The 20,570-nt window shown below is 37.1% G+C and overlaps 1 protein-coding gene across 1 annotated transcript in view; it reads right to left on the bottom strand.

The window, feature by feature from the left end:
• LOC126183857 (microtubule-associated protein 1A-like) overlaps positions 1 to 20,570 on the bottom strand; it is a 610,220-nt gene that overhangs the window by 164,969 nt on the left and 424,681 nt on the right. Inside the window, exons 8-10 of the mRNA XM_049926148.1 lie at positions 20,160 to 20,292; positions 18,582 to 18,768; positions 13,911 to 14,036 (exon numbers count right to left, since the gene is read on the bottom strand). Coding sequence (XP_049782105.1) covers positions 13,911 to 14,036; positions 18,582 to 18,768; positions 20,160 to 20,292 — 446 coding nt within the window. The remainder of the gene's footprint in view (positions 1 to 13,910; positions 14,037 to 18,581; positions 18,769 to 20,159; positions 20,293 to 20,570) is intronic.

The raw sequence follows: 20,570 nt of genomic DNA, 5'->3' as shown, positions 1-20,570 counted from the left end.
TCTTTTACTTTGTTATGATGGTCATTTTTTCCTTTGTAGGTTGGCATCAATAAAATATTTTTGTGTTCAGGAGAAAGTTCATGATTGAAATTTCATGAAAGGATCTCTCCACAATGAAAAATGCCTTTGTTTTAATGGTTGCCACCCCAACTCACTTGTCATATATGTGACATTCTCTATCCTAATTTACAATAATACAAAATGAGCTGTCTTTCTTTGGGCTTTTTCAATATCCTATGTGGTAAGGATCCCATACCATGCAACAGTATTCTAGCAGAGGACAGACGAGCATAGTGTAAGAAGTCTCTTTAGTAGGACTGTTGCATCTTCTAAATGTTGTGCCAACAAAACACAGTCTTTGATTTTCCCTTCCCACAATATTAGCTATGTGATCATTCCAATGTAAGTTGATTGTAATTGTAATTCCTAGGTATTTAGTTGAATTGACAGTCTTTACATTTGTGTGATTTATCATGTAGCTGAAATTTAATGGATTCCTCACACGTTTTTTATTTAGAGAAATTTGACACTTTTGCACTATTCGGATATCATGTCTAAGGAATTTTACAATTGGTTTTGATCTTCAAACGACTTTCCTAGACAGTAAATGACAGCATCATCTGCTGACAATCTAACAGGGCTGAGCTCAGACTGTCTCCTAAATCATTTGCATAGATTAGGAACAGCAGAGTGCCTAAAACACTTCCCTGAGGAACACTTTCATTTTACTCGGTGACTTTCCATAAATTACTGCAAACTGTGACATTTCTGGCAGGAAATTAGAAATCCAGTCACACAACTGAGACCCTATAGGTACACAATTTGATTAGAAGTCTCTTGTGAGGAATAGTGTGAAAATCCTCTGGAAATCTGGAAATGTGGAATGAATCTGAGATCCCCTGTTGCTAGCACTCTTAACTTCATGCAAATAAAGAGTTAATTGTTTTTCAAAAGAACAATATTTTCTGAATCTGTGTTGACTTTGTGTCAAGAGATTATTTTCCTCAAGTAATTTATACTATTCAAATACAGTACATGTCCCAAAATCCTACTGCTAAGCAACATCTGCAGTATAGGTCAGTAATTAATAAGATTATTCCTATTTCCTTTCTTGAGTGTTGGTGTGACCTGTGCAACTTTCCAGTCTTTAGGTACAGATCTCTTGTCAAGTGAGTGACTGTATAGTATTGCTAAGTGCTATTCTAATAAATGTCTGAAACGCTGTGGGTGAGAAAATATTGTCTCCTTTAAAGTATCTGCAAAGTGTCAAGTCCTATTGAGGGGGCTTCATCCAAGTTCATGTAGCCCACATAATGTAACTGGCATGTGTTCCCCTCTTCATGACAAATATCAGTCACATACTGCAGGGGCAAAGAAGATCCTCCTGTAGTGTTTTAAATGGGAAGTGTTTAATCACCCACCATATGGCTTGGACTTGGCTACTATTTTTAAAGCCCTTCATTCACATGAGGCACTGGCTATGAAGACAGCATTGTGGCACAGATAATGAGCTGCAGACCAGCACTGGGGATTGGCAGGAATCACATGCAACTACCTTCTATGATGAGGGTATTGGAAAGTTGGTACCACGCTACAACAAATTTCCAAGTAGGAGTGGCAACTATGTAGAGAAGTAGCTGTAAGGTGTCTCTGAGGTGAGTCAAGTGCACTGTGATGCTGCATAGGTGACTGCACATTCAACTGTGACACAGGCAGCTCACAATGTCCAAACTGTTGTGGTATACATGCTGTTAATTACAGGGTATCCATTACTGTTACAGACATAATCACAAGAGAGTGAAGGTTGGCTATCATGCCTGCTGTAAAGATGAGTCATAAAATTATCTAGAATAACACAACAGAAGCAAGTTTTGAAATGAAGCCTCTTTTATTTTATTTTTTTAGCTTTGCTTTTATTGGTTTGAAAGTATCTCTTCATCCTTCCACATCACTCATCCTTCCAATTTTTTCTAGTTTCTTCCAAAAACTAAATATATTTACAAGCCAATGCCTACTGATGGTTTCAATCTGTATAAAATTGCTATTTCATCAGGCAGACCTTCTTAATGAAGATGTTCAAGAACTTTGTAGCCTAGCACAGCTAAAGAGTAACCACAAATTACTGTACTTACTGAAGTACTGTCATTATGAAGAACTAACTTCTAGATCTTAATGTGAAATGCTTTGTTTTTAGTGCTTTATAATACTACCTGATTCTGATGTTGAGTAAGTGTTTCAGGACACCAAATAGCTAAGGTCATCAGTCTCCTACTCACCTCTCAGGACAGATGCAGTGAACGCAACCTGCCTGCATGTAGAGTAAATTCTGTGTGCACATGTGAGAAAGTATACTAAATATTTGTATAGCATGTATCAGAAGCAGAATGTGGGAACCAGACCAGTATTCACCTAGTGTGATGAGCGAAACCACCTAAAAACCATATCTAGGCTAGTCAGCTCACTGAGCCCAGGCAGATTCGATTCAAGGTCTGTATATGTTCCAGTCCCAGAAGCTGTCACATTAACATGAGCGACTACATGGGCAGGTCTAACACTACCTACCTACCCTCCAACAGTACACTTCATAAACCATTAGATTGCTTCCAGTAAATGTAAATTTTGCGCATAAATGCCAACTTCCAGAAGACACAAATATTTGCATAAAAAAAGCATTTGCATCATCATCAAAACACCAGCTCTCAATTAACTGAAATGAACTATATTATGTAAATTCCCTATAGATCATAACCAACTGCATATTAGTTATATAGTCAAAAACCTACCCATGTACTCATGATAATTATAATCTCTAGCTAAATGTTTAAGCAAATTATGAAGTATACCTTTGCCTTCCATGCCACTTCCATTTCTCTCTCTCTCTCTCTCTGTCCCTGAAATCAACAGCCTTAAGTTTATGTAGAAGTACTATATTTTTAATATTAAAAATGTCTATCATTCTGTTTCTAAATCCGTCAGTCATTCCTTTTCTGCACCACCCCATCTGACCCTCTCTCTCTCTCTCTGAAATTCACAGTCTCAAGTTTACATAGCAATATTATATTCTTAATATGTAATGTGTCTTTCCTTCTGTCTATAAGAGTTTCCAATGCTCTACATTTACATACATAAAGAGAATTATACTCACATACTCAAGCATATAATATAGAAATAAAACTAACGACTGAGCTGATATTGTACATCCACTGAAGCTAGAGGCAAGCATCATTTTGCATGCTCTTTTATCAGTGGCTGTCCTAAAAACTTGAGCAAATTTTCAAGATTGGCTGTATGGTGAAAACAGTTATCATCATTCTCTTCCCAAAAGATGAGAATTTTCCAGACTACAATACTGAGACCACTTTCCTTAAAATACTGTAATAATAAAGACAGGTTTTTATGTATTTAGGAATCCTCTTTACAAGATGATATGTACCAATTTTAAAGTTCTTTTTTGTTTTCTCACAACACATGACAAAAAGTGCAGTCTGCTCTCCTATCAAAGAATGTGGTTCCCTGATGGAACAAACATTCCTCATATCATCATGAGAAAACTGCATGGGTGAACAGGCTCAATGTCTCCTTTATGTGTTTGTAGGACATAAATCCATCTTCTTAGAAGTTTCAGTGTTCCAGCAATACTACTGCAAGCTGTACTGCATGCAGTGTGGCCTAGTGATTAGTATTGCTTCTGACATGCTGCAGGTAACCAGTTCAAACCTGAGCACCTGTAATTATTTGTTATTTAGTTTTTATCATTTCTGGAAGGTACTCAAAATTTGTTATGTTTAAAATGTTTGTGCATTCTGGAATATCTCATGTTCTTATAAATGTAGCACTTTCCATCCAGTAACTCAGTTCTGTCTGTATGCTGGTCTTCATGATAAATATGTTTTCAATGCTACGTATTGTATTTCATTAATGACGCTGCCTTTGGATTCAGACTTCATTTTATTTAGAACATGACATTGTTTGGTAGAAATAGCAGGTACTTTTAATCATCTGCATCATTGTGGCTCCAATTAGGTAAAATAAAACTCATTGCTGACACAGACAGACATAAGAATACAAGCAGTATATCATTCCCAAGGTCTATGTATTCATGAAACCAGTGCATTCCAAAACAGCAACAGGTCAGGTTTATGTCAAACATCTGTTAGTGTTTTCCAGAGATGCTGGTTAGTACCATACAAACTGGCTAAAAGCAATCAGCTGGGTCATTAAATACAACAAGTGGGATGTCATGATGCGTTTGCCAAATGTGTATTTTAACTTGGATGGCACAGCCCAGCAGTAAGCTGCAAGTTTGCTTAACAGAAAAGCAATTTAAGAACAGAGTATAACATGCTGAGGAAAGAAAACAGTCTCAATTAAAGACTGTTTTGGTCCTATGCCACATCATATTTCTGAAAATGACAGAAGCTGAAAACATCTCACACTTGATGAAAGGAATCACAGAATACATGTATCAATCTCTTCTGATAAGTGATATCACAATGACAGAGGAATTCATTGATTGGTGCTAGTTTATCAAGGAAATGGAACAGAGAAGAGTCAGACAAAATAAATATTACTGACTTCTGAATGTGGTAATGATGCCAGTTGTGGAAACCACCATAACCTCATCTCTCTCATAATCCAGGTGGTAAGAGAAAAGATGCAACAGATTATGGCAGCCTGAACTGTCAGATACCACATATCAGTAGGTAAAAGAAAATCGTGAAGAAAATGGGCATCGTTCTTTAGAGCCAATCTCCACCACACCTCAGACACACAAGAAAAATGGGCTCAGCCAACTTGGACTTCCACTGCAGCCCTCAAACAAAAACTCAGCATTGAGCATTGTAGGTACACCAATTCCTCCACCAAGTTATGGCCCACAGAAGAACAGACATCTGAGGTACAAAAGAAACAAGCTGGTACGTTTTCTATTTGGACAACCCAGACACAATGTATGCTACTGCAGAGAAGGAAGATGAGTGTTCCACAACTACTATGTCACCAGATGTGAACCATCACAACCATTTTATTCATGCCAGTCAACTGCAGATGATTATAGTCAGCATGTGGAATGAAGCCCATCATTGTACCCTGGATGAGGTCACTCCCCAATATGCTGTAGTCTTTCCCCATCATTCTGCAGAGATACCAGCTGCTTGCCTAGCATTTGAATTCACCAACTTGTTTGAACATTAGATGAATCAAGGGCATTTTTTTCCTATAATACCAAATACTTACTGAGTCAAGCTAAAGAAGACTAAGTTCTGTGATATGAAAGTGACTGTGCAGAAAGTCACAAATGGGACACACATCCAACCAACAGCAGCAAATGTTGCCAGTACACCTATGACTGACAGAACACAGACATTCAAATTTTTCATTTTAACAGAATGTAGTCATAGTGTTTTTCTCAGATGGGACTTCTTGCAAGTATCACAAGCACTCAGAGACTGTGGAAGATCAGAGTACCATATTTACAAAGCTACTCCAATGAGCATACATAACAAAGAATGGTCTGGGCAGTTGTTTGCCATTGAAGATGGCATTAGTATGCCATCATCAATGAGACAAGTCCCAGTCCTCAATCCAGATGCTCAGTTAAACAGTGAAGCTCTTGTTGACTGCAAAAATCTACTCAGGATCATAAAAAATCTACTTGTCTACAATGATCATAGCACTGCAGGTGGTCAAGAAGAACTTTAGATCACTAATTGTCATGAGCAACCACAGCTCTTTCCTAAAGATATATCCATAGGAACAGCCAAAGGAATCAAAGAAAGACACCGTGATTCCACAACAAAGAAGTGTGGTCTGCTACTTCTATGGACAATGCAGTGGAGGAACCAGCTATCGAACTGTCAATAAGATTTGGCCTGATTGTGGAACAATGTTACTGAGTATCAGATGTTCTGCACCAATTTTTTGATGTTTTTAAATCCAAAGCAGAGAGAAGGCAGACCAAGCAGCCCATGGCAAAACCCTGTATCAGCACTGGGGGTGATCCACCAATTAACCAGAACTCATATAGGATATCACTGGCAGAATGACACACAACTTGGAAGGAAGTGGAGAAGATGTCGCAAGATGAGATCATTGAATATTCAGAGATTCCTTCATACTCAGCTGTAGTCCTCATGAAGGAGAAGGATAGGACATGGCATTTCTACATCAGCTACCAATAACTACAAAAAAAGTAAGTCTACCCACATTGTGGAATGCTTGGAAGGAGCAAAGTATTTCTCATTTATGCTTTATGGACATGCAGACAAGCTACCTGCTAACTGAAGTTGGCAAGGCTGATTGGAAAAGAGACTGCCTTCATAAAACCTGCCACTCTCTGTGAGTTCAAAGTTATGCTGTGTGGGCTGCATAACACTCCAGCCACCTTCAAGCATATGAAGTACAACTATTGTACCTTTGACACCTTAAATGGAGGATATATCTTTGCTAGCTGGATGACACTGTAATTTTGAAGGTATTAAGAACACCTAATCCAACTGACAACCACTTTGAATTTTTTCAGACCACCTGAATCCAAAAATGTAATTCTTCACCACTCAAGAAATAAAAATCTTGGGGCATGTAGCAAATGGTAGGCAGATCGTCTCCATCCAGACAAGATAAGCAGTCACAGATTTTCAAACCTTTCAGCACATTTATGACATGAGAAGTTTCCTCGGGATGTGCTCATACTACCTGTGATTCATAATAGACTTCTGCAACACACCTTACAAGGTCTACTGTAGGGAGAGGCCAGATTTTCCTGGAATGAAGTATAAGAAAGATCTTTCATTGTACTTAAGGGGGTCCTAACATCTCTACCAGTTCCAGTACCATATGACAAAAATGCTGAGACAAAACCTCACACCAACACTAGCAGTCATGGCGTAGGTGCAGTCCTAATGCAGATTCAGGAGGGTGCTGGAAAAGTGATAGCATATGCTCCCATAGTACTCTCCAAGGCTGAGATCAACTATTCTACAAGTGAGAAAAAATACCAGCAGATTCCGGTCATACTAGTTTCACCATTCTGATGGACCATCACTCTCTATGCTGTCTGACCAGCCTGAAGGACATTCCAAAAGTCGACAGATGGAAATGGATGGACAATAGTTTGCACTACCTACCTCACTCATTAGGCTGTCAGTTCTTGAAATTGCAAGGTTCTTTGTAGAAGACATCATTTTGAACCATGGAGCACCCTGAGTGATGATCTACAACTGTGGGAATGTTTCCCAGTTGGGACTAGTATCAGAGGTAATTTCGCATTGCAACATCACCCTCAGGATGACAACTGCCTACCACCCACAGACAAATAGCTTCACAGAACACTTTAATAAGACATTTGCAAATAGGTTTTTGATGTATATTGATCTTGAATAGAGAGGTGGGTAACAATACTGTCAATCATGACATTTGCATATAACACAATGAAGCAAGGCACAACAGGTTTTACACCATTCTATCTGCTCCAGTGTCATATGGCTGAAATGACAATGGACATACTAATCTTGTTTCAACCAGATGACACTCAGGATGACCTTATCACCAGGACCAAAAATCAAACAGGTGGCTTTCAACAAACCTTGGATGTCCAGGAGACAGACTGAGAGCACTACAATGGGAAACAGCATCCAGCGAGATGCAGCCTGGGAGCCATGGTATGGAGTTTTACACTTGTGGAAAAAGTGGGGCTACTGGAAAAGTTACTAAAGTGTTACTTTTGGCTGTATTGTATCCTCCATTGCTTGTTAGACATTGCATATGAAGCGAAGGATTATGACACACCATCAAGAAAACAAAAGCACAGAGATGTCGTCCAAGTCCTCTGTGTTAAGCACTGCTACAGTCCTGAGGTTCAGATCAATGATGGGGATTCTTGATCCAAAGAAACTGAAGACCCACACAGTAAGCACAGAGCTTTAATGGGAGGGGCTATTTTCAGTGCTCATCATAGTGAAGTTCACATCCCAACACAAGGATCTGCCAGTGCTTCTGTACAGAGGACTACTGACAAGATCTAGAGCCAGGGTGCTCAATTTGGCTCCAATAAGAGCTTCTGAAATTGCAATTATTTACTATTCAGTATTTATCATTTCTGGAGGGTTGTTGAAATTTCTTATGTTTGGATTGTCAGCATATTCTGGAATAGTCAATGTCTGTATAAAGAGCATTTTATGTCCAGGAGTTCAGTTCTATCTGTACATTGGTATTCACAAGAAACATGCTTTCAGTGGTAAGTGTTGTACTTCACTGGTGACTCTGCTTTCACATCTGGACTTGATTGTGGTTATGACATGACAATATTTTCTTCAGTAATTTATGAAGAAGGCTTTCTGATCCATCTAAAAATTGTGTGGTAGTGTGGATAGTTATTTTAACATTCAAAATGTTGATGTGTTCTCTGAGAGCTGGAAACACTTCCTTGATATATTCTTGTTCTTTTTTGCCCTTTCATGTTTTTGTGTCTGTTAATACTATCAGATTGACTGCATTGGCAAATCTGGTAGGAACAGCACAGTTCTTGATTACATTGGATAACTGGACTGATCTAAACATGCTCAAAAACTGAAGTCTTACAGTAAAAAGCTTTTAAGGACCCATTGGACAATATAGATGAAAACACACAAAATGAGAGAAAATGTCCTGTAAGCCATATATCATGGCAAGAAAATGCCGCAGTGATAGTGTGCATGTCACTCCAGTCAGCACTGTGTACAGCATGTGTCGTAGCAACTTTGTAGTTCCGTGGCTGACTGATAAGCAACTGCACAATGAACACAGAAAATTAGTAGAACAAACAGTTCAATGTTATTAATATGTCTTTTCGGTCCTCAAAAGGGCACAGTATGTCATTTCTTTACCATTTAATTTCTCTTCCAAAGGCCTTCCACTTCAATGACCATCTGCACCCTGTGACCAAAGAAGTCTACAAAATGAATACTAAATCTCTCATTTTCTGCAACCTCCTCTCAGCCAACTTAGGTGTTATTCAAAGGTCATTACAGAGCCTTGGCATGGGGTCACACAAGTTTTCACTCATTTCATCTCCATCTATATATTTTCAATGGGGCTGAAGTCTGTTGTAGAGGGAGACCAGTCAAGAAGAGGAATCTCACTCTGTTCAGTAAAACACTCTTGCACTGTAGTTGACATGTGTATTGGAGAGTGGTCATGCTGCAGACAGATTAATCCCTCCAGGATACAGTTGTCATACTGATGAGATCAAAACATTATCTATAACATGGGTATACTGAGCCACATCAAGTGAAACACCGAAAGTACACAGGAACACATTCAACCCAAGCAGCTACAAACACTTGGCCACTGCAAGCTGTCTCACAAATATACACTGCCTGACAAAAACAGTGAAGTACCCAGAAGGTGAGGAAGAAATGAAATAATACTTCATAGTTTGAGTGGGTATATGACATAATTTCAGTTATTACAATATTGAGTCAAATTTATGAAGATCTTGGCAGTAGGAGCCCACTTATCAGTATCACGTTACACCCCATCTGGCTTCGGTGCATGCTCTAAGTTGCTTAGAATGGCTGTCATAAAGCTGCTGTATCCCCTCCTGAGGTAATCTGGCCCACAACTGTTGTAACTGGTCCTTGATAATGGCACTGGGGAAAAGTTGATGTCTGAGTTGTTCCCACACATGTTCTATCAGGGAGAGGTCTTGGGATCTTGCTGGCCACAAGAGTCCTTCAGGCAGTTCGTGGAGATACAATGAAAGTGTAGATGAGCACTGTCTTGTTGAAAAATGGCACCATGGCACTGTCTCATGAGACATAATGCATGAGGATGCAGGATATCTATGATGTATGGTTGTGCCATCAGAGTTCCCAGAGTTCCCTCAATCACTACCAACCATGACCTGACTTCATTCCTGAAGGCTCCCCACACCATGGGACAATGAGTAACACTGCTGTGATTCTCCAAAAAATAGGAAGAATGTGATCTCACCCTAGGTTGCCACTATACTTACTGACAATGGTCATCCAGGATTGGCAAAACCATGATTCAGTGCTGAACACAATATGACACCATTCATCAGCAATCCATGCTTCCTATGCAGCTTATGCATGGGACAGTAACTTCCTCTTCCAGCAGCTGCTAATCCCAACCAGTTTGTGGGATGACACAGAATGTTTCAGGGGGTCCATAACTTGCATTCGTATGGCAGGCACAGATGTGAAGGGGTTGCAATGAACTTGGTGCACAATGTGTTGATCCTTCCTCATGGTGACCAGACATGTCTGACTGGAACTTCGATGAATATGAGTGGTATTTATGACTATAAACATACCCCCATCACTAGTGTCAAGCCCTTCCATGTGATATACCGGGTGATCAAAAAGTCAGTATAAATTTGAAAACTTAATAATAAACCAAGGAATAATGTAGATGGAGAGGTAAAAATTGACACACATGCTTGGAATGACATGAGGTTTTATTAGAACAAAAAATAAATAAATAAATAAATTTAAAAAAATTGCTAGACGCCTGTAAGATCTCTTGTGAGCGTCGTTTGGTGATGATCGTGTGCTCAGCCGCCACTTTTGTCATGCTTGGCCTCCCAGGTCCCCTGACCTCAGTCTGTGTGATTATTGGCTTTGGGGTTACCTGAAGTTGCAAATGTATCGTGATCGACCAACATCTCTAGGGATGCTGAAAGACAACATCTGACACCAATGCCTCACCATAACTCTGGACATGCTTTACAGTGCTGTTCACAACATTATTCCTCGACTACAGCTATTGTTGAGGAATGATGGTGGACATATTGAGCATTTCCTGCAAAGAACATCATCTTTGCTTTATCTTACTTTGTTATTCTAATTATTGCTATTCTGATCAGATGAAGCTCCATCTGTCGGACATTTTTTGAACGTTTGTATATTTTTGGTTCTAATAAAACCCCATGTCATTCCAAGCATGTGTGTCAGTTTGTACCTCTCTACCTACATTATTTCATGATTTATTCAGTTTTCAAATTTATACTGACTTTTTGATCACCCTGTACATTCCAATCAGAACTTAGAATTTTATTGCTATTAACATTTGTTTTCAGTTAGTTTCTGGCTGTATTATTGTGCGAGCATTACTATCATTTATAAGCAAGACTAGTTCTGTGATCTTTTCATGGATGATCTTGCAGTTAACTAGCACTGTATTAACATTTCCTTTCTCTGATCTGTCATGATGAATCTTACTCTCTGTAGCTGATGGTACTAATATCCATTCCTCTCTGAAATCAGAATATAATTTATTGGGCCTTTGGTGGGATTTCTCTCCTCTTACAAACAAAATTTTCATGTCACGCATATTCTACTACCCTCATAGCCACATTCTGTATGTAGTGCACAACTGTCCTATTAAGAGGGGTCCTACAATTCTCCATTCAATGGCAGAGGTAAAGGAATTTGCATCCAAGATTGTCACAGAATAGTCTGAGCCTCTGGTTGAGCAAGATGGTGCAACAGTTAAGATATTGGAATCACATTAGGGAGGAGTCACATTCAAGTTCTCACACAGACATCCATATTTATGGATTCCATGGTTTCACTAAATTACTTCTTCCTCCCTGAACAGTCAGAGAACATGCTTTATCTCCAATGATCTATTAGCCAACATGACATAAAATCACGACTTCCTTCCCTGCCACCTTGTGGTGTCACTCTATCTGACTGGAAAGTTTTTCTTGGTAGTCATTTCAGTGCTGAGAAAACCACACAAAACTCCAGGATGGCCTGGGTGGTGGCAGCAAGGTTATCTGTGCTGCTTAAGTACATGAGATGTTTGTTGTCAGTCCTCATGAGCTAACAATATTCTTTCAGCAAACAGATGTACTTGACAGGAGCATAATGGAAACAATGTCACATAACAATGGAGGTGAAATGAGAAATATACTAAACTTAGATCATTTACTGATGATTGTTTAATTCCCTATCATTTTTGCTGCAATCTGATGCAGTTAACCAGACCATACCAAATATTAGATAATATGCTATCACTGTTTGGTTTTCTATATGATAGTTTCATAACTGTCAGTACTGATGATAAAATATATGCCGTAATGCACAGTACTCTTCCAAAGGGCATGGTCTGCAATATGATAGTCATGACCATGATATCTGTTCACCAAATAATTCTTTTTCCTAGCACCAGAAACCCGGGTGAGTGCATTTTTTGTTGCTACCATGCCAATGGCCTCAAATTTCCTCGAGCTGTTTCTCGCTTATTTTACTTTTTCTCTCATGTTTCATTTAGCTTTTACCTTACCTCTGCACTAACATTACCTTTGACATCTTTCTGTGAGCTTTGTCCCCTCTTGACATTAATCTCTTTTCCCTTTTATGACTCCCTCTGTTATTCCATTTCATTGATGTGTAAACTGCATTGTTGTTTCTATTTTATTGACTTATGTTCCTCTCTTTTGTGATTTACTACTTCATGGCATCCTCTACAATTGTGCCTTTAATTTAATCAACTTATCCAAATCCACTTTCTTATTCCCATATGGCTAAATTGTCAGCTGCTCATTCAGTTGAATATTGTCTGTTGGTGACATCTCCATGTTGACTTCCTAGTGATACTAGCAACTTCTCTTATCACTCACTCAGCTGCAGCTTCATTAGTAGACTTCTTTTCTATTTTTATTTAAGAGGTAACCATAGACAGTGGCAGGTACACAGAAGATGGAAAGTATCAATTTTGGCTTAAAAGTAGCAGCACTTCAAAAAAAAAAAAAAAAAAAAAAAAAAAAAAAAAAAAAAAAAAAAAAAATGCTTTACTGATAGCATTCACATCTTCTGTGCAAAATGTCCATTAAATGACATTACCAACATAATTAATGTAAGCCAAATTCATTTGAACAGATATCATGCAAGCAGAACTATCATTATTGTTAGCATATTTATAGCTACATCAGCTTACAGAAGACCATGACATTCATTACTAGATTCTACTAATTGATTCTCTGATGTTTTTTCTTCAATGTGAGAAATCCTCCTGTCTTTTCATGCATTTAGCAATAATAAGAGCTTTCTTTCTTATTCCATTCACGTATTAAGTGAGGAAAAAGGCTGTCTATATGCCTCTATCATGGGCCATGATCTATCCCTAAATGAGATATATACTGGCGGAAGCTTAATGGTCTCACAGTCTTCTTCGAATACAAGTTCTCTAAATTAACCCAACAGAGCTTCACGAGAACTATGTAATCTTTTACTCATTTCAGGCCCCTGAGTATTTTTGTTCCACTTTTGGATGGGCTTTTCTGATCTGTTATGATTCTAGCAGCATGTCTCTGAATTTATCTGAAATCTGGTATCATGCCTATTTGTTAAGGCCTCTAAAAACTAGAACACTATTGTAGAACTGGTTGCATCAGTGTCTTGTAAGCTATTCCCTTTACAAATTCAAGGCACTTTCACAGAATCCCCCCCCCCCCTCAATAAATCTAAGTGTTCCATTCTCCTTCACCAATAGTGATCTTATGTGATTTTGTCCCATCTCATATTGTTTCTTAGTATTACCCCTAAATACACTATGTAACATGCTCAAGATGTTTACCACTAATCTTGTAATCAGATACTATATGGTTCTTTCTCTTTGTTAGAGCTGTTATATTACATCTATCTAGTGTTAAAGAGAGCTAACATTCATTCCACCATGAGTCAATTTTGTCCAAATGTATCTGCAATGCTTTAGAATTGTCCAACAACGATACTTTCCTGCACACAACTGTGTTGCCAATGAACAGTCTTATAGTTTGGAGCACTTATGAATGCATGTACATATTTGCACTTATTCAGCTCTTTTAAATTTAAAGTCTATTTTGAAACCAATTAGCTGTTAATAGTAACATTTATTACTTCAAAAGATGATTTTGAAATTCTTACCTGCTCGGGGACTACACTTTGGGCTGGATTTTTGTGGACTCTTGTTTGGGGCTTCCTCTTCTTTTGGACGAGGTACCACTGGCTCCAGTTTCTCTCGGGTAGGAGATGGCAGCAAAGCACCATCAGCTGAAACAAGACAATTCATCTACATGCTCACTGAGAGTTTTAAAGTTAAATTTGTGCAAAACATATTTTATTGCCAGAGTAAATGTTTTATTTTCTGATTTTCAACAAAATTTTAATATATATGTGTTGAACAACTTATTATGAATTATGAAGGCCTGTTTTAGCTTAAAAAGGCATAGAAAAAGAATCAGTGGTAAAGGAGGTCAATATTCATCAAGAACAAAGTTCTGTTTTGTAGTGGTGGTGGTGGTCGGGTTTGAGGGTATACGGCAGCACCAGAATTGAGCTATGTACTGCCAATCAAATTTGGGGGAGACTGCTTACTGTTGTAGTTTAATAAATTTACTGTAATTAGTGACACAGAAATTAATACTGGAGTTACTCAAAATAAATAATTAAAAATTACGTGGTTGTAATCTGCAATAGAAATGAAAATTGTGAAAAGCCTGACACTGACGAAAGAGGAAACATACTCAATGAAAATTGTGAAAAACCTGGCACTGAAAAAAGAGGAAACATACTCTATTTCTTGAGGGTTTCATCTTTAATTTCTTTGCTCTAGAGACTTAGATGAGAAATAGGAGACATCAAGTGGTAAATAATGCAGTTAGGCCATTGATAACAAAGTTTATGGGAAAGCTAGTATAAGCAGAGACAATAATAAATGCTTGCAAAAACATATCCTTTAACATCTGCACATATTAGGCTTTGTTTCAACCTATAATGTAGCTAGTTCATCCTTTTTTCCATATTGTAATGTATCCCTTTCCTCCTTTTCTTTGGAATAAAAAATGTCCATCCAGGAAAGGTGAGAAATTTGGGTACTCTTTAATATGCTTCTTTCCACCTTGCCATGATTTCAAATTTTTTAAGTCAGTATAGCAATAGTATTTTTCATTTGATTTTTGTAAACAAAAATTTTTGCACTCTTTCATTTTTATTCTGACCCCTTCATGATAAAATTTAGTAACTGATTCTCTATGGTTTAACAACTAAATTCAAAAAATGCCAACGAAGCAAAGGTTGTTGCACTCTCAGTTCAAAAGAGAACACACCAATGATGACATATAAAGGTTAGTAGAGATTCACACAACTGTGATGAGATCTATGCATGAAGCACACAACAACCATCACCATCATATCTTACCAAAATATCTGGGCAAGAACATGAGAAAATTCTGGTCCCATGTAAAATTGCTAAGCAGGTTTAAGGCTTCCATCCAGTTATTCACTGACCAGTTTGCTGTAGCAGTTGAAGCTGGCAAAACGAAAATGGAAATTTTAAATTTTGCATTTAAGAAATCATTCAGGCAGGAGAATCATACAAGCATACCATCATTTGAACATCAAACAGACTCATGTATAGATTGCATAGTAATAAGCATTCCTGGCATAGAGAAACAACTGAAAGAGTTGAAAACAAGTAAGTTGCCAGGTCTGGATAGAATCCCAGTTTGGTTTTACAAAGAGTACTATACTTGACTGGCTCCTTACTTAGCTTGCATTTATCATGAATCTCTTGCCCAACACAAGGTCACAAGCAACTGGAAGAAAGTGCAGGTGACTCCAGTATATAAGAAGGATAAAAGAATGGGCCTGCTATATTACAGACCATTCTCCTTAACATTGTTTTTCTGCAGAATTCTTGAATGTATCCTAAGTTCAAATATAATAAATTTACTTTGGACTGAGAAGCTTATGTCCACAAATCAGTACCATGTTAGAATGCATGACTTGTGCAAATCTCAGCTTGCCCTTTCCTCAAATGATATGCAGTGAACTATGGATCAAGGCCAATAGGAAGTTTCTATATTTCTAGATTTCTGAAAAGCATTTGACACAGTGCACCACTGCAGACTTTTAACAAAGGTATGAGTATATGGAATTGGTTTCCAGATATGTGAGAGACTTGAAGACTTCTTAATAACAGAACCTAATATGTTGTCATCAACAGTGAGTGTTGATCAGGGACAAGGGTATTTTTAGAAGTGCCCCAGGGATGTGTGATAGGACTGCTATAGTTTTCTTTGGACATGGTGGGCAGCGATCTGCAGTGTTTGCTGATGATGCTGCAGTGTATGTAAAGGTGTCTAAGTTGAGTGACTGTAGGAGGATATAAGCTGTTTTATACAAAATTTCTAGTTGATGTTTGGATACAGCATTAGTAGTGTCCTACTTGACACAGTCATATTGTCTGAATATAAGGGTGTAGTATTGCAAAGCAGTATGAAACGTAACAAGCACATGTGGATTGTAGTAGGGAACTTCATTTTATTGTGAGAATTTTGGGAAAGTGTGATTGATTTGTAAAGGATACTGCTTATAGGACACTGGTGTGAGCTATTCTTGACTACTATTTGAGTTTTTGGGGTCTACACTAGATTTGATTAAAGGAAAACACCGAAGCAGTTCAGAGGTAGCCTGCTAGATTTGTTACTGGAGTTTTGAACAACATGCAAGTATTGTGGGGATGCTTTGGGAACTCAAGTGAGAATCCCTGGAGAGAAGCCATTGTTCTTTTTGAGAAACACTATTGACAAAATTTAGAGAACCAGAATTTGAAGCTGACAGCAGAATGACTCTACTGCTGCCAACATACATTTTGCCTAAGGACCATGAAGATAAGATACAAGAAATTAGGGCCTCTATGGAGGCATATAGATAGTCATTTTTCCCTCTCTCTATATTGAGTGGAACAGGAAAGAAAACAATGAGTAATGATACAGGGTGCCCTCTGCCATGCAGCATACAGTGGCATGGTGAGTGTGTATGTAGATCTAGATGTATATGTGGATGTATATTCATAGCTAACATTACCAACCTTACTCACAATGCATTTTAGAACTGTTCTATATTTACTTAAATACATCAACAAATATCATAGCCAATTTCAACTGTGAATATAACAATTCAGTTGGAAAATGAAGATGAAGTAAGATAGGTCACAAGTGAAGATGATGAAAAATGAGTCCTGGAGATATCAATAACAAATAACACAGTTACACTCAACAGAAGAAAAATGAAAATACAAATGAAGGATTTAGTTTGTTAACTAAAATGCAGAGACATTAGGAAAAAGAAACTTAATTTCATGCTTTTGAAATTGCATATTTCATAATACTGAAGTAGATCCTAAAGGAACAGATGATTGCTTACAAATGCCACACAGTGTGAGGAAGGGAGACGGAAAGAATATTATGGTTTAACATTCTGTCAATGACGAGGTCATTAAAGATGGAACATAACCTGAGACTGAAAATAATGGGGATAATAACTTCACGAAAACTATAAAAAACATGCATCTGAATGGCCAGACGGGTAATTGACCCCACTCTTAAATGTGACTACAGTGCCTTAACCACTGCATCATTTTATTTGGCAGCCCGGCACATATATATGAGATCCACATAAGGACGGGGCCAGAAGGTACAGGACAGTTCTGAGTCCTGAGTACCATGAATTTTCCAATTACATGAAGAATGAATTTTCATTATCTGTTTTATTTATTAGAAATGTTTGAAGAAAAGATAATATACAAACTATTGAGTCCTAGAAATTGTTACTACAGGTTATTTAAACCTGTCAGGAAATGTGCCCTGAGTCACTAATTAATAACGAAGATAGCTTACAGCTAATCATATGAAGTCGTCATAAGATTTTAATATTCTGCAACAACCATCATCATAGCCACCAGAATTACTATTTTGTAGGTACCTGAAGAATTATGTAATCTCCTTATGCATTGTATTTTTGAAAGTACTGTTTGTTGATGATGTTCAAGTAAATTTAACACTTGGTAGAGTGTTTTCAGTCACTGTGAGGAAGTAATCATTAAATTTGGTGTACAATGATTTGAAAGTGCCATCATTTCTGCCAGAGCTATTTTCTGGGTGCTATATTTCATTTGGATGACTAGTTTTGTCTGTTTCTTGTTTAATAATGTTCCAATTAATATTAGCCTTATTTTAAGAGCATTTAATTTTTTGCAAATAGAACATGAGTTTTTAATGACAGAGTGGAGGACTTGACAGTACTGATGATAATGGAGTTCCAAATCTTGATCACTGCTCGTTCTCCGCATTTTAGCTTTCTCTCCCTAACACAAGATACTTTAATCCCAGGAATTTTCCATACCTTATCCTTGCTTCTGTTCAGTTTTTCTCTTATTTGTTTTAGAGGAAAACAGGATTCAAAGTGCTGGAAGAATACATTTAAGAAAAAGTTAAATTATTTTTTAAAGTCCCCAGTTTAAGCTGCACAGTATTTCCCAGAGACACCTGCTCATTGTCTTCAGGTGCATGCATAAAGATGATGAGCAGCTGTCTCATGGAAATACTGTACAGCTTAGACAAAACCATCTGATACTGTGCCCATGAAACTTTCAAGCAGTTATTACACTGGGAAAGACACAAACAGTGCACGAGTTAAATGTCCATCAACATTGTCTGCCTTATAAATTTCTCCCAGGTGTTCTTCCTTTAATCTCTCTTTAAAAACTGATACCACTATTTCTGAACAATTAAAGAAAATTTGATATCCACACACTTGCTCCTGTTGTGCGCTCCAGATGATGCCGTATGAGATATTCTCGTTTTGATCGAGGGAATTCTTTCTTCATCTCCTCTTTCAATTCCTCCCGTTTCTCTTCTTTCTTCTCTTCTTTTTTATCTTCTTTTTTCTCTTCTTTTTTCTCTTCATTTTTCTCCTCCTGTTTCTCCTCTTTTTTTTCTTCCTGTAAATTGGCACAATTAAGTTATAAAAACAACACACTCCTGTTACCATGAACTTAGTAAATTCACTGAAATAACAAAAATTGTCAAACAAGTTTAAAATATCTGTTTTGTTCCATAATATATCAAGCTCTGTATTTTCATTTATTCTTAACCATCATCCATAAGTTAAGAATGCATCACAAAATTTGAGAAATGTTTGAAACATATGGAAAATGCCATTTACTATTATTATCCATGCAAATTACATCAACGCTAAGAAATCGAGTTACTACATACATTACTCATGCACTACATAGAAAAAAAATTGCAGTGTAATAACTGAGCCAGTAAATAAAGTTGAGTGGCACAAAATAATGGTATATCACACTGTAGAGTATCAGTAAAATTCTACAAACATAAACACTTCTGCTTATATAAACACAGAAAAAGTTATGCAAAAATATGTTACAAATATCTATGTAGCACAAATCAGTGTAGCTGTATAAACATTTACATTGATAGTTTTAAAATGAAATATTCACTAAAGCACTCAGCATCAGTCAACTGCTCATTGCAGGCTTTGAAAATGGCCAGTATGACAATAATTTGCTTTTGGGAGGTACAAATACATGCTATAATAATGAACAAACATTCAGAAATTTACAGTCATTATCAGAAGCAATTCAGTATAAAAATACACATACTAAGAGATCATTTGTTATTTGAAGATCTAAAAATTTCTCTATACCTATAACAACTTCTAGTGTCAAATAATCCATCAGATTCTAGAGTTAGCCTCGTACTTACTCATTTCTTTGCAATATGAAAAAAAACTGATTTTCATCTATCATTAACATATGGTGCACACATAACTGACTGCTTATATATAAAAAGGTGATAACAGAATTAGAGAAAACAGATGAAATTGCACAAAATATATAGTGTATAAGTATTTGTGAACATACTGTATAAGTACTTCAATTGATATTTTGAAACAGGGCACAGTTTTTGTTAATGTAAATATGTGACACAAGTACTTGTACCTATAGGTATACAGTCAAGAACATAAGAAAAAAAAGAGTGAAAAAGAGTTAGCTTCTGTAGTGAAGAGATATATGCTCAAGAACTCATTGCTAACTACAATTAATTAACATATATTATTAAAAAATAATTCACATAGAGTGTTAGAGGAAAGAAACATGTTGCCCATCAACTTTAAACAGGTAGTGCAGGGCTATGTTTTAAAAATATGAAACAGAATATAGAAATATTTTGCAAAAAATTCTATTAAAAATTGACTACTCTTACCAAAGTTAAATTTTAATTAATGGAGGATTTCACAACATATTCTAAGTATGGGTTTCCCATAAGTAATGATATGATCCTTTCAGACTGACATCTGCTAACTTACCCGCTTTCTTTCATAACGTGTAATCTTATCTTGGAATGTTGATACTCTAGCAGACTTTGGGCGATGGGAAACTGGCTTTGTGGGGGAGCTTTTCTTTGTATTTTCTTTCTCTTTTTCCTCCTTGGAAATGGATCTGGAATTTAAAAGGGCAATTGCTCTACATCAACATCCTGAACATCACTGAACTGATGCATCTGCTGTTTTAAAAAAAGGAATCATGTTTATGCCATATGGCCTAAACAACGACATTTTTTATATACTTATAAAACAACCATGAGTTATAAGAAAAAAGTCAGTACAATACCAAAGAATATGGAAATAGTTAATCAAGAGACTGAACAGAAAGGAAAGGAGGAGAGAGAGTGGAAAGAGCAGGAGAAGTTCTGCAGAATTTCATTCAAAAGAGACTCA

This window comes from Schistocerca cancellata, chromosome 4 (genome assembly GCF_023864275.1).
Source record: "Schistocerca cancellata isolate TAMUIC-IGC-003103 chromosome 4, iqSchCanc2.1, whole genome shotgun sequence".
NCBI lineage: Eukaryota > Metazoa > Arthropoda > Insecta > Orthoptera > Acrididae > Schistocerca > Schistocerca cancellata.
The sequence above is the reverse complement of the archived record's forward strand: the minus strand, read 5'-3'. Positions and strand labels throughout refer to the sequence as shown.